The 13,916-nt window shown below is 41.7% G+C and overlaps 1 protein-coding gene across 6 annotated transcripts in view; it reads right to left on the bottom strand.

Annotated features, from left to right (window-relative positions):
• si:dkey-27h10.2 overlaps positions 1-7,928 on the bottom strand; it is a 36,603-nt gene extending 28,675 nt beyond the window's left edge. For 2 of the 6 annotated variants that reach the window (XM_042082355.1, XM_042082507.1), the window contains exons 1-2: positions 6,123-6,471; positions 5,986-6,017 (exon numbers count right to left, since the gene is read on the bottom strand). In XM_042082355.1, the coding sequence (XP_041938289.1) occupies positions 5,986-6,017; positions 6,123-6,294 (204 nt within the window). In that variant the 5' untranslated portion in view covers positions 6,295-6,471. Of the gene's footprint in view, positions 1-5,985; positions 6,018-6,122; positions 6,472-7,722 lie in introns of those variants that run through there. The other 4 variants (XM_042082667.1, XM_042082755.1, XM_042082442.1 and 1 more) reach the window with 3 other exon arrangements.
• Between the last annotated feature and the right edge of the window lie 5,988 nt (positions 7,929-13,916).

Raw genomic sequence — 13,916 nt, 5'->3', positions numbered from 1 at the left:
CAGTGCTGTATGTGGAGGCTACTGGCTGTAGGACATCCTGCACAGTGCTGTATGTGGAGGCTACTGGCTGTAGGACATCCTGCACAGTGCTGTATGTGGAGGCTACTGGGTGTAGGACATCCTGAACAGTGCTGTATGTGGAGGCTACTGGCTGTAGGACATCCTGAACAGTGCTGTATGTGGAGGCTGCTGGCTGTGTATCCTGCACAGTGCTGTATATGGAGGCTACTGGCTGTAGTACTTCCTGCACAGTGCTGTATAGATCAGAGAATCCTGGAGATGAAAGCGGCTATAGACAGACACAGAGACACACCAGCACTGTGAGTATTGTTATTGACAGAAAGAGAGTTACAACAATGGACAATGGGTTTCATTGATAAATCAGTCTTAAACTCTCGACAAAATGCAGTCTAGGGTCTTTTTGTGAATGTACCTTAGTCAAACTTTCGTTTAAAAGAGAAGTTCGGTGTGACTATTATATTGACTGTGCTGAAACATGATACAGAGTGTGAACTTTTGTCTCGTAGCTCATCTTGGCTTGTCCCCTGCACACTGAAATCCTGCGCAGTTTGTCCTACAACCAGTAGCCTCCACATACAGTGGGCAGTGCTTCGACTTGGTCAGCTTCCCTCGCGGTCCGCGCGTGGGATCACACGGTATCACGCGACTTTAATTTGTATTTTTACAGTGACGCTGCAACGACGCTGCAACAACCCAAACAACCGGCAGATGTCTCAAGTGAGCAGGGTGTCTCGTAAAAAGAAATGGAGCCTGGAAAACCCTACACAGACTTTACTACAGACTTTTGCAGCCGTAGAATAAACGCAGGACAAATTAAACATTCTGGTTTTCTCCGAGTGCAACGATGATAGACAGACATCATTTGGACAAAATATAGAGCATATTAACCTTCGTTGCTCAGCCAAATGCCTTCCTGTTACGTCCTGTTATCACGGAGTTACAGGCGATAAAGGATTTTTGATGGTCACAAGTTTACTTCATTAGCGTTTATTTTTTTGATTGTTAAAGAGTGTTTTTCATTTAAAGGTTTAAAGGCTTGACTTTGTGCTTATTCAGTAGAGCATTTAGTGCTCTCCCCAATCCCAGACGTTCACATTGCATGCTTGTTTGTAATGGATGCAACCGCGAGATACGCTTGTCATAGGCGCCGATACCGTGGGTGCTCCGTCGCTCGAGCACCCACGGAAAACATAGAGCACCCAGCTTACAGAAAACATCAAGTGTGCCAGCTTACAGTCTCGGCTAAATTTACATTTATTAAAATCAAACATCACAGTTAATGTTAAATTCAGCATCTCTCATAATGTGATTGGCTATGTTGCTGTCAATCCCCTACTCCATATACTAACCACCAATAACAGCGTCTCTCGTATGAAGATTCCTGACACTCCCACCTGAAGAATTAACGCAAGGCTTTGTCTGGTCTTCAGCCCTGAATGTTTAAAATGTATAAAGCCCTGAATATCATTTTAAAAGTAGTCTGACAAAGCGTATTGTTTTGTGACACAGCTAAACACTGGTATCTCATAGAACGTCTATAACATAGCCTAGGTGGTCGCAACTCACAAAAGTAAAGCAGATAGAAAGAACTCACGCAAATCTAGCCTACAACACGCAGACAGCTTCATGCGCAGGGGAGAGAGAGCGCGTGCACAGGTGCTTTATGATTGTTGGCTTGGTATTGCCTTTATCTTATAACTCCTTGTCTGAGCAACTACCAGGCCTATGGTTTTGAAAAGTCAGATGTTCCCTGACAAAGACATTCGAAAATTAAGAATGTTTATTGACTTGAAAAATACGCTAATTTTTGCAAACAACCTTCATTCAACCCTTGAAGACATCGCGGTCTGGTGCGCTATGTAGATCGTTTCTCGTACCATTTAATTTCTCAGAATTTAGGTCTACTAGGCCTACAATAACGTCATCAACAAATACATCTTTTATTTTTAGTTGATCAACCACAAAGAGTAGCATAGGCCTACTGTGCACAGTGCACTGACGACTGTAGCAGCCCAAGGTAACCAGTTGTTGTAGATGAAGGGCAACCACTTGTTTCAGATAGCCTGGACAACATGTTCCCTGGGTGTTGCCTACGTTATTAATTGATGGTAGCCTACAATAGTTAATTGTATCGCGTAACATATTAGTTGGCTCAAGGAGTAGGGAATCAGGCTGGAGAGAGTCATGCGTGTGTTGCTTTTGCGGGATCGAATCCAGTTTAATGCTAGTTTTCAAAACATATATTTTTTTACATGTCTTTTGTCCGAGTGGCTGTAATGTAGCCGAGCGCTCATGGCATATGAAAAGCCACTTCAAACCGCCTAAAACAACTTGTTTGTGAATGTCTGACAACTGCTGCAGCGCATGCACGCGCAAGGAAACCAGTAGGTCGAGAAACCAGAAGGCACACAACACCGGAACGATTTTAAGGCTATTTCGCATCTAGGCTACTCAATGGTGCTATTTCACACGCATTATAGCAACCCCCACTCACCGGGGTTAGGTGGAAGGTATTAATAGACGATTGGCGTAGCCTACAGTGGACTAGAGCCCCCTGTCAAGCAATAACCATACAACAAGTTAAAAACAGATGGCATGATGCGCGTCACTGACATAATGCGCAAATAATATAGCCTATATATTCCAAAATATTCAAATACATGTGTTTATTTTAGAGGGGATATTCGAACGTCATTTTTGAGCAATTTTGACAGCATCCCAAGCAGCTTTCAGCCATAAGGCTACTTTGAGAACATTTCCTAATTCACCCGACACTGATATTCAAAATGTTGAAACTATTTCGGCATAGCCTATAAGCAGTTTAATTAAATGTAATGTTAGTTGTAAACAAATGGGCTACTTGGTGAGGCTTGGCCTCACAGATGCGCTCGTGCCTTAAATGGCAAATCTTCACGATATAGGCCTATTAACTGACCGCCCGATTCATGTTGGCTGGGGGGCAGGGGGGGCCATCAGACATTTGTTCCCAAGGGTCTATGAATTGTTAATCCGGCCCTGCCCCCAACAAACGCAACTTTCCACCTCTGAGACAGCTTAAAAGAAGTTGAGAGGACTCCTAACTCACTAAGACCTACTTACTGTAGGCTGCGCAAACCACAGGCCTTTTTTTTTGGGCAAGCCTGCATTCGAGGCAGGCCTTCTGTTGAAGAATTTTATATAAATTCATTACATGAATATATTACATATAAATGCATTACATGAATATATTTACATGTAACGATGCCCACCATATACAGCACTGTGCAGGATGTCCTACAGCCAGTAGCCTCCACATACAGCACTGTGCAGGATACACAGCTAGCTGCAGCTGATGAGTCCTTATGATGAGGTGAACCCCCACAGACACTTATCCATATAGTGATTAAGAAGACACCCTACATAGTATAAGTATAAATACTTTTTTGATCCCGTGAGGGAAATTTGGTCTCTGCATTTATCCCAATCTGTGAATTAGTGAAACACACTCAGCACAGAGTGAACACACAGTGAGGTGAAGCACACACTAATCCCGGCACAGTGAGCTGCCTGCAACAACAGCGACGCTCGGGGAGCGGTGAGGGGTTAGGTGCCTTGCTCAAGGGCACTTCAGCCGTGTCTGCTGGTCGGGGTTCGAACCGCCAACCCTCTGGTAACAAGTCCGAAGCGCTAACCAGTAGGCCACGGCTGCCCCACAGCTGTGTGTGTGTGTGTGTGTGTGTGTGTGTGTGTGTGTGTGTGTGTGTGTGTGTGTGTGTGTGTGTGTGTGTGTGTGTGTGTGTGTGTGTGTGTGTGTGTGTGTGTGTGTGTGTGTGTGTGTGTGTGTGTGTGTGTGTGTGTGTGTGTGTGTGTGTGTGTGTGTGTGTGTGTGTGTGTGTGTGTGTGTGTGTGTGTGTGTGTGTGTGTGTGTGTGTGTGTGTGTGTGTGTGTGTGTGTGTGTGTGTGTGTGTGTGTGTGTGTGTGTGTGTGTGTGTGTGTGTGTGTGTGTGTGTGTGTGTGTGTGTGTGTGTGTGTGTGTGTGTGTGTGTGTGTGTGTGTGTGTGTGTGTGTGTGTGTGTGTGTGTGTGTGTGTGTGTGTGTGTGTGTGTGTGTGTGTGTGTGTGTGTGTGTGGCCACGGCTGCCCCGGTCTGCACCAATTTAATGGATCATGTTGATAACTCAAGGCATCATACTGTATGTTGAATATGCCTTGAGTTTAGTCACGATAAGTCGAGCGACAAGTACAAAGTCAGCTTTATTGTCAATTTCTTCACATGTTCCAGACATACAAAGAGATCGAAATTACGTTTCTCACTATCCCACGGTGAAGACAAGACATATTTTGCCAATTTAGGTCCACAGACAAACATAACATTCAAGTAAACAAAAAAAGTAAGTAAATAAGTAAATAAGAGGGCACATATAATAATGAAAAAATAAGAGCAGCAAAATTTGGTTGAAATTGTGCATAGACATTCAATAAAATACTAGTGCAAAGTCAGGCCAATAAAAGGCTTGGGTAGTTCTGTTTGACCTAAGTAAGAAAGAAAGTGGCATAGTGGTGCAAGTTATGTAAGAGCAGCAGAAGTGTTGTGTTTTCAGGACAACAACACCAAGTTGTAAAGTGTACAAGTGTACAAGTGTGCAAGTCTGCAAGTGGAGTAGTGCAGGCGGCCATTTTGGGTCCAATGTCCAGGATGTTATGTAGCTGAGGGTGGAGGGGGGAGAGGAGGGAGAGAGTTCAGCATCCTTACAGCTTGGTGTATGAAGCTGTTGGTGAGTCTGGTAGTGCGGGAGCGCAGGCTTCTGTACCTCTTCCCAGAGGGCAGTAGATCAAACAGATTGTGAGCGGGGTGACTTGCATCACTCACAATTTTGGTCGCCTTGCGGGTGAGGTGGGTGGTGTAAATGTCCTTCAGGGAGGGGAGTGAAGCACCAATAATCCTTCCAGCTGTGTTCACTATGCGCTGCAGGGCTTTCCTGTTGTATTCAGTGCAGCTTCCGCCCCACACAGCGATACAGCTGGAGAGGATGCTCTCAATGGTGCCTCGGTACGAATACGAAGTAAGAATGAACAGGTATGATAAGGGATCAGATTTTAAAAAAAATCCGTCGAAATGCATGGATTCCAGTTGCTTCCAGTAGCAGCAACTGGAATTCATGCATTTCCACAGAATTATTTTTGGAATCTGATCCCTTATCATACCTGTTCATTCGTACTCGTTGCTCAACTTACCATGACTAAATTCAGGATGGCGGCGAACGGTAAACTTCCTGAAGGTACTGTCTGTATAAATCGTCTTGTAAATAAACTACCAGTGCTTTGTCAAAGTTTTCAATGTCTCGTTTTAAATATCAGGGCCCTCAGAAGTCTACCAATGAAGTGTGGAGCTACTTTGAGCCTCGTAAATGGTGTAATACAGTCATTTATTTGCAGGGCTAGGCCAATGCCCGAGGCACCCCCATCGAAAACCTGTTGGTAGCATCGGCAAACTAGCGCCAGATTTCGAAGTGCAGGGGAAAAGCCGAGATGAGCTATGAGACAAAAGTTCACACTCAGTATCATGTTTCAACACACTTTAGGTCATGTCTTTAGGTCTGCTCACTACCATCTTGCCAGTAAAGAAGTGAGTTGTCCAAAAGCTCTCTTTTTAGTAAACTCCGTGTACACAAACAATGTTCTGAATGCTCAAGTTCATGTGTAGAGACACTGGTGATACTTCAATCAAAGTTTAATTTTGATGCGATCATTATTCAAAATAGTAGTGCCCCTACGACTCCAATTCAAAAGGCCATTTGACTCAAATACAGTCAAGCTTAAAAGTGGCGCTTCCGACCTAATTATGTCCTTGAATGAAAGTTTGACTCAAGTAAATTCACAGAAACACCCTAGGTTGCTTTTTTGTGAGAGGTGCCGGGAGCAGGTCTTTATCGTAGAAATATCATTTGTGGCCGTGAGAAGATGAGGGAGGAAAAGTTCTGCTTACTGTGACCTCAGCGTATTCTGCTTGAGTTGGACCTGTAAGTACATGATGAATATCACTTCTCTTTCAAAACCCCAATGAAGGTTATATGATGCTACGAATGCCTCTATGCCTGTAGAAATGTAGAAATGTCTCTTTACCTGTTGCTGTTCCTGTTGCACCATCTCGATACACATATATAGCAACACCAGCAACGAGGAATATTGCAATAACTATGATCACAGTGATCACAATCAATCTCATAGAGGGAGTTACTGAGGGTGTAGAAGGGAAGGGAATAGAAATGTCATTGCCTTCATTATTCTGCACCATGGCTGTATGCACACTGTACAAATATACACAATACTTTACGTATTTTTATTACACGGCTCTTCACAAGGCAAGTAGAACGCTCCATTGACTTGAATGGGATTTACCAAAGTTCTAGCGGTCATTATTTCAGAGGAAAGGACCTCCGAAAAAAATAACCGCTGTCAATGGTAACAGAGTTTGTGCTTCTAATTCAGGTATTTCATCAGCCTAGGAATCTAGACGCGCCCCTAGCGGCAGCAAATTACATTTGCTGCCAGGGCTAGTCTAGCGACTCTTTGTTGGCTTGTGAGCTCCAGAAATCGAAACCAGGCCAATGAAATCGTGTATAGAGTCGTTAGGTGGGCTTAACATAATGATTGATGGCAACGGAGTTGCAACGGTTTGGCTTGAATTCCCTGCTACTTGAAAACAAATAAAGCTGACTTTGACTTTGAAATAAGATGGATGTTGCTGCTGGCAAACAGTGTGACACGAGTTAAGTTTTTATTAAGTTGGCAAACGTTTGAACTAGCCAACTAGCTCCCCTGGTGGGAAACGCATGGGACTCATAGCGCTGCCGCTGTCCTATTGCGTGCAGAGGGAATTTGAAAGACAACTGATTATCCCGCCCCTCAGACTGAGCACTGCGAACGGTGAGTGCCCAGACCCTACATTTTAATGTGGGTCTGGCTCGTCAGGCTAGTATTTCATATCACTACACAAGGACTGGAACTTCATTCAAAAGTGAAAGCAGACGGTTGATCAGCTGTGTTCTAAAGAATGTTTGTCAAGTTCAGTGTGTGTTGTTGCGAACTATTTGTTTCATCAAATGCCACGATGAACGGTAACAAATAGGCTAGTATATGTAGGCTAAAGTCATATCGTGGGGAGTTTATTATTTAGTTTTGGCAGGTAGCCGTGTAATAAGCGGGATAATGTTAGAACGCCGGTCATTATTGGGAAAATAAGTCCCTTCAGGGCGGAAAAAGATACCTCTGCTGCGCATCGGGGTCCGGTTCGCCCTGTCGGGACTTATTTTCCCAATAATGACCGGCGTTCTATACATTATCCCTTACATATTCTCATCGTGATTTAATTAGAATAATTCATTTTTACATTTATTTTAGTTATTATACTATAATTATTATCATGTGTGTTATCTCCAGCCCTGATACACAACATCCTTTTCTTCTTCCCCATCATCATTATGATCTTTGTTATAACCACATAATCATTCTTACAAATATGCAGTGGGAAGAACACTTATTTCCAATCATTTTGTTGTCCCAAGACTTTCACATTGTTTTGAACAATCAACTTTATGAAAAAACTAAAATGTATTTTAAACTGAACAACTCTGCGCTATCTTCAGCTCACTGTCCCAGATGATGTGATTGCCATGGTTACACAGATGAACCCTGTGTCTGAACCTCTCCATCTCTTTCTTACCTGCATCTCTTGAACACATAGATTCCATTTCCAAGATAGCATGTTCCCAGCTGACTGGGTTGCTATAGTTACAGATGATAACACCTCCTCTGACAGAGAGGGTGAAGGTGGAGTCATTGGACACTTCTTCCTCTGGAGAGCAGGTGCTGCTGCTACAGGTGGAGGTCAGAGAGAGGTCACAACCTCTACAGATCACCTTCACATTACAGGAGTCACTGCTGGGCCAGTTAGAGACAACAGACAGGACAGTAACCTCCACTGGATCTGAAACACACACACACACACACATATTGCACCTCATAGATAGAGCTGGAGAGTGATCAAATGTATTTTTAAAAAATTTAACACAGCATCAGTCACACTCACCCAGGAGCAGTGAGGGGTTAGGTGCCTTGCTCAAGGGCACTTCAGCCGTGCCTACTGGTCGGGGTTCGAACCTGCAACTCTCCGGTTACAAGTACGAAGCACTAACCAGTAGGCCGTGGCTGCTTATAAAAGTAAGCATAACATTAATGTGCAATGCACTAAATTTGCTTTGGGGTGATTCGATATGTGCATTAAGCCAATATATCTAAATAAATCTAAATATAACAGTTCTAAACATATGATATGAAAAGTTACCTGTTTGAAGGACATATAACAGAAGCCATGTAAAGTACAGAGACATATTTATCTTACTGAACCGGGGTGGAGACTTTAATAAGCTGTGAGAACACCTAACAGGAAACTGGTTTACCACTGGCCAACCAGAAATGGCATTGACAAGAGACAAACAGCAGTGTATCAGAGGTACAGACTGGTTGAAAGTGCATCTCACCGTCCAAATAGCTATGACTAAACTGCTGCTGAACTGACACTGACGTTCTGGTGATATGTGTACTTTTAAAATGAGGATTTGAAGGGGAACTCTCAAAGGGCGTAGGTCCAGGACTAGCCATAGCGTGCATCAGTAGAAGTAGTAGTAGTAGTAGTAGTAGTAGTAGTAATATTATTGGGTAAGGGTATTTTTACCCCTGGTACATAGACGGAGTTTGACATTTGAGCCAGGGGGGGCAGACAAAAAAATAATAATAATTGTACAGGTCACAAGGTTCTTACCGTAGCCGTGAGCACCCACTCCACCGATAGCATGCCACAGCAATTTATTTATTAGCACAACAGCACTTTATTAATCAGCACTAGGCAAAGTACCATTTTATGTAAAATACCTTTTGATACATTTATCAAAAGTCCAACAAGTCCAAATCTACACACAACGCAAAATGAGACCTGGCCTACCACTTGGGGAACACAGCATGAGCACATATGGAGAAAACAAACATTCTAAATAAAGATATATATATATATAATTACATTGTAACAATTTAACAATTCGTCCTTATGAAATCCAATGCAGCACGGTTGTCTTGAAATACAGTAGACAGGGGTGTCGCCTAGCAGTTGAAAACATTCGGGGCTTAGCCCATAGAGTCTGGTTGCTGCTCACTTTTGATAAATTAATCCACCGCCTCTAGCCTCATTTGTGCCACATTGATTGAATATTTTGTACAATTATATTTTGTCAATTAAAGAATGTCTGGATGCCAGCTAGCTTAGCTGTGCTTGTGGAAAGTTGGTAAACCTCTGACGCCTCAAGAGTGCTGCTGGCATGCGAGCCACCTAGCAGAGTGGAGTTTTAAATAACAAGATGCATTGGTTCATGTATGCTTAGCTTAAGGAGAACGAGTCAATGAAAACTCAAATTCGATTCTACAAAGGCAAAGTAAGTAAACTCCAAACTGTAGGCTAATGAGTGCAGGGCAGACCTAAATCATAACTCCAAGAATCAAAGGAAGTGTTCACCTACAGTCTGATGCCTCTCCAAACACAGAAACGAAGCGCAATCACGCCATTACGTTAAGACATGTTCAGAAAAAAATATTCATATTTTGCTGTAATCCAATGACACGAAAAAAAGTAATCCACAGCGATCAGGAGGCCTAGATGCACAAAAAGGGTCATGGTGTATCTAGCCAGGCCTACGCGCGTCACATTCACCAGCCAGTTCCAAACAGGTGAACAAGGCTTCGCCACTTTGCTGTTTAAACAAAGTGGAATAAAAAGTCCAAATCTACACACAACGCAAAATCAATTAGTAAAGCTGACAGGACATTTATATACATGGCATTTAGGCAACCTTTATTGCAATGTTGGCACGGCAAGATGTCCATACTAGTGCAACAGTAATTTTCATTTTTTTGCGACCTGCATGCCTCGTCAGGTTGGCCGTAATGTCGCTTTCGGTGTGAAGGATCACAAAAGAAGAAAACCTGGCTGCTCCCATCATCAACCGCAGCCCGTTCCTTATATTGTTGTTTTGTGTTACTTATTATTTTTAAAATATCTGGTCATGCCAGACGTATTTCACACATTTTTGAAACAATGCAATTACCCATTTCCACCAGAGGGGGGGGGCAGTGCTCCCCCTGCCCCCCCCACTAACTCCACGTATGCCCCGGTACAATTAGCAGTGTATGCTATTCGTACCCTGGTGCAATTAGAAGTGACTTCTATTCGTACCCTGGTGGACACAGCAATGTGTTCTATTAATACCCCGTCTGGTACAAATATCAGTGTATGCTATTTGCACCCCTGTGCATTTATTCTGGCTTATTGATCACACAATATAATAATAATAATAAAAAAACAAGCAACATGTTTTTTTGTTGTTACGTAACAGGGTGTGAATAGCTCAGCAGTGTAATAGACACTCTGAATAAGGTATGCTGTTTGCATCAATGTATAGTTAGAAGTGGATGCTATTCGTACCCTGGTGTATATAGTACTGTATGCTATTTACACCCTGGTGCATGAACTAGCTAATTGTTGCAATCAAAACTTCCGTTTGAGAACCGATTTCTTGTTCAAATTGCGCGCCTTCTCACCAGAGACGTTGGTACACATGCACACTCACTCTGCCAAAATGCATCACACAGGAATCAAACCCCAGTCTCCCACATGTTAACCCATGCCTGTGACCACTGCACTATCTTCTTACACAAGTACATGGCGTTTGCAAGTAAACTTATAGTTTATAGGCCTGAACGTCATATTCACAAAATTTCTGTTAACTAACAAACTGACAGTTGTATGTGTTCACTGAAGCAAGATTATGAAAATAAAACACAATTTTTCAATCTAAAACTTAATCTGAACAGATATTAGTGCCGAAACCTTTCAGAATTCTTCACTTTCTGCTGACGAAAAAACGAATGTCCATCATGTTTTTTGTGTACGTGAGCAACGTGTTTTTGTTGTTATGTCACAGGGTGTGAATAGCTCAGCTGTGTGGCCAAGGCTATTCGTACCAGGGGTGTAAATAGACACTCCGAAAAACGAATGTCCGCCATGTTTTTTGTGTACGTGAGCAACGTCTTTTTGTTGTTATGTCACAGGGTGTGAATAGCTCAGCTGTGTGGCCAAGGCTATTCGTACCAGGGGTGTAAATAGACACTCCGATAACGAATACACTTATAAGACCTTTCTTACCTATTTGTAGTACATTTTGCAGCCCCCCAATCTAAAGTGAGGACCATGTAGCCTATAGCTCCACAAGCCCGATCTTCTATCTCTATATATCTACTTTATCTATCTATCTAGCTTGATTTAGCTGTGAGGAATGCATCTTTAAAGTTGCTGCAGCGAGCAGGAATTGAACCCCGGTCTCCTGCGTCATAGAGTGATTGTGTTGACGAAGTTCTGACGGATGAAAATCGACGTGGTGGTGGTTATGTCGCTAATTTGCGCACTTGAAGACTGCTGTTCATTTCTCCTTTGAGTTGTCAGATAAATCATCTGTGTAGCCAAGCATTATTATGTTTTGGTGTAAACGTAGAGCCTTCCATATTTGCAAGTTAACGTTAGCTTACCTCAGGGAAACTATGATAAAAAAAAAAGGTTGTTTACTCCAGAGCATCAAAGGTTTGATCATTGAAGGTTTGCCCCTGAAGTTAGAAAGATTAGAACTTCATGATAGAGCACTCTTATTATTAGGTTATATAACTTCTATAACTCGTGAACAATGCTGCTGCCCTCTTAAAATGTCTAATTTACACCTGTCCTATGTAAGCATATGTATGTGATATTATTTGGCTTTATTACACATGATTCTGGCGATTTAAACCACGTGCAAAGACATGGCATGTACATAATTAGTCTTGATGTGACATTGTTGAAAATATTTCCCCTGGCACTTTTAATGTTCATGCATGTGGACACTAGGTGGCACTGTTGAATTACATTTCACATTTAAATATGGTTAAATCGTCAGAAGGAGATTGTATGGTATAGAAATGTGAGCTTCACAAGTACTAATGTAAGATCCATTTGTAATCACACATATGTATACACATTTATACCTAAATACTGTAGGTTGCATACCAAATAGTGTGACCTTACCTGCCAATACCTCAAGTAAAGTTCCAGATTGGTTTTTCATTCACTCTTTGTGTTTTGATCGACACCCATTATTCCTAATGCTACACCCATTATTCCTAATGCTACACCCATTTCACAGCGAGAGTGTAGACTCTGTATCCTGTCTTACCTTGCTTATGAGATCGAGATCGATTGTGTTTGTGAATGGTCAAATCCTCAAACCCTGATTTTTTCTATGACATAGTTTACAATTCAAAATCTTTCCAGTAGGCTATATTTAATGTCATGCAAATAGGATGCATCCTCATGTATGCCTACACATAAAAAGTTAAAACCGTGTCCTTAAAATCACTTGGAAATGTTGTGTTTAAATGACAGCTTGTGTAAACAAAATGCATCTGACCAGCGTTAACCTCAAATTTAGAGGTTATAACAAATTCTCTCCAATTATTACCTTCTGGGCTATTCAACTTCATTACCAAGTGGGCCAGACAGGGAAACCACTGGGTCGTCGTGAGCCACCCAAAATACAGTGTTAAACTTGTGTGTTATTGAGGCTATAAGAGACATGTTCATGAGTATCCAGCTACATTTAATGACTCTTCAGTAAAATATATTCACAAAAAAACACTGGATGTGGCGGCCATTCCTTTATTCTGAGATAGTCATAGTCAAGTTTATTTATATAGCACAATTTAAAACAACCTGTGGTTGACCAAAGTGCTCAAAATAGATAATAGAAGACAAAATGAATAAAGACACAAAAAAGCACAACAGGAAAATAAAACTAAAATAATGTACATATATATAGCCTATATAATTACATTCCACACTTAATTTAAAAGCCATTGATAGCATATGATCTTTTAACTTGGCTTTAAAAACACCAATAGTTGGTGTCTAATGTGAAAAGGCAGGTTGTTCCACAACTTGGGCCCAGCTACTGAAAAAGCCCCGGTCACCTTTATTTTTTAGATGACTCTGAGGTACTGAGAGCAGTAGTTTATCTGATGACCACAGAGTTCTGGGAGCACAGTGAAAGTGTACAAGCTCACTTAGGTATTGGGGAGCTTGTCCATTTAAAGACAAAAAGAAGAATTTTGTAATCTACTCTAAATTTCACTGGTAACCAGGAATTTCAAAACTGGAGAAATATGTTGTGTCTTTTTAGACTTGGTGAGCAGCCTTGCAGCTGCATTTTGCACCATCTGAAGTCGGGATAGAGTGGACTGAGTGACACCAAAGTAAAGAGTTACAGTAGTCCAGGCGGGATGAAATAAAGGCATGCATCAATATCTCAAAGTCTTTGAAAGAAAACATAGTTTTGGCTTTACTTAAGATTCTAAGGTGGTAAAAAGATGACTTGACAACAGCATTAATCTGTTTCTACAATTTAAAATCAGGGTCAAGTAGAAAGCCAAGATTTCTTGCATAAGGTTTTACATATCTGGCGTATCTTCACTAATTGCAGTATTTGCAGCTTCATGTGAACCAAAAAATAGAATTTCTGTTTTGGATTCATTCAGTTTTTAAAAATTGGTGGACATCCATTTTTTAATCTCTTTTAGGCAATCAAGCAATGGGTTTAGAGCACCAGAGGAACCACATTTAAATGGGAGATACAGTTGTGTATCATCCGCATAGCAATGATAGGATATACCATGCTTTTTCATAATTTGACTGAGTGGCAACATGTACAGTGAGAATAAAATACAACTAAGCACTGATCCCTGTGGAACACCATACGATAAGGGGGCAGATGAAGATGAAGTATCATT

This window comes from Alosa sapidissima, chromosome 1 (assembly GCF_018492685.1).
Source record: "Alosa sapidissima isolate fAloSap1 chromosome 1, fAloSap1.pri, whole genome shotgun sequence".
Lineage (NCBI taxonomy): Eukaryota > Metazoa > Chordata > Actinopteri > Clupeiformes > Clupeidae > Alosa > Alosa sapidissima.
This window is presented reverse-complemented; position numbering and strand designations above follow the sequence as displayed.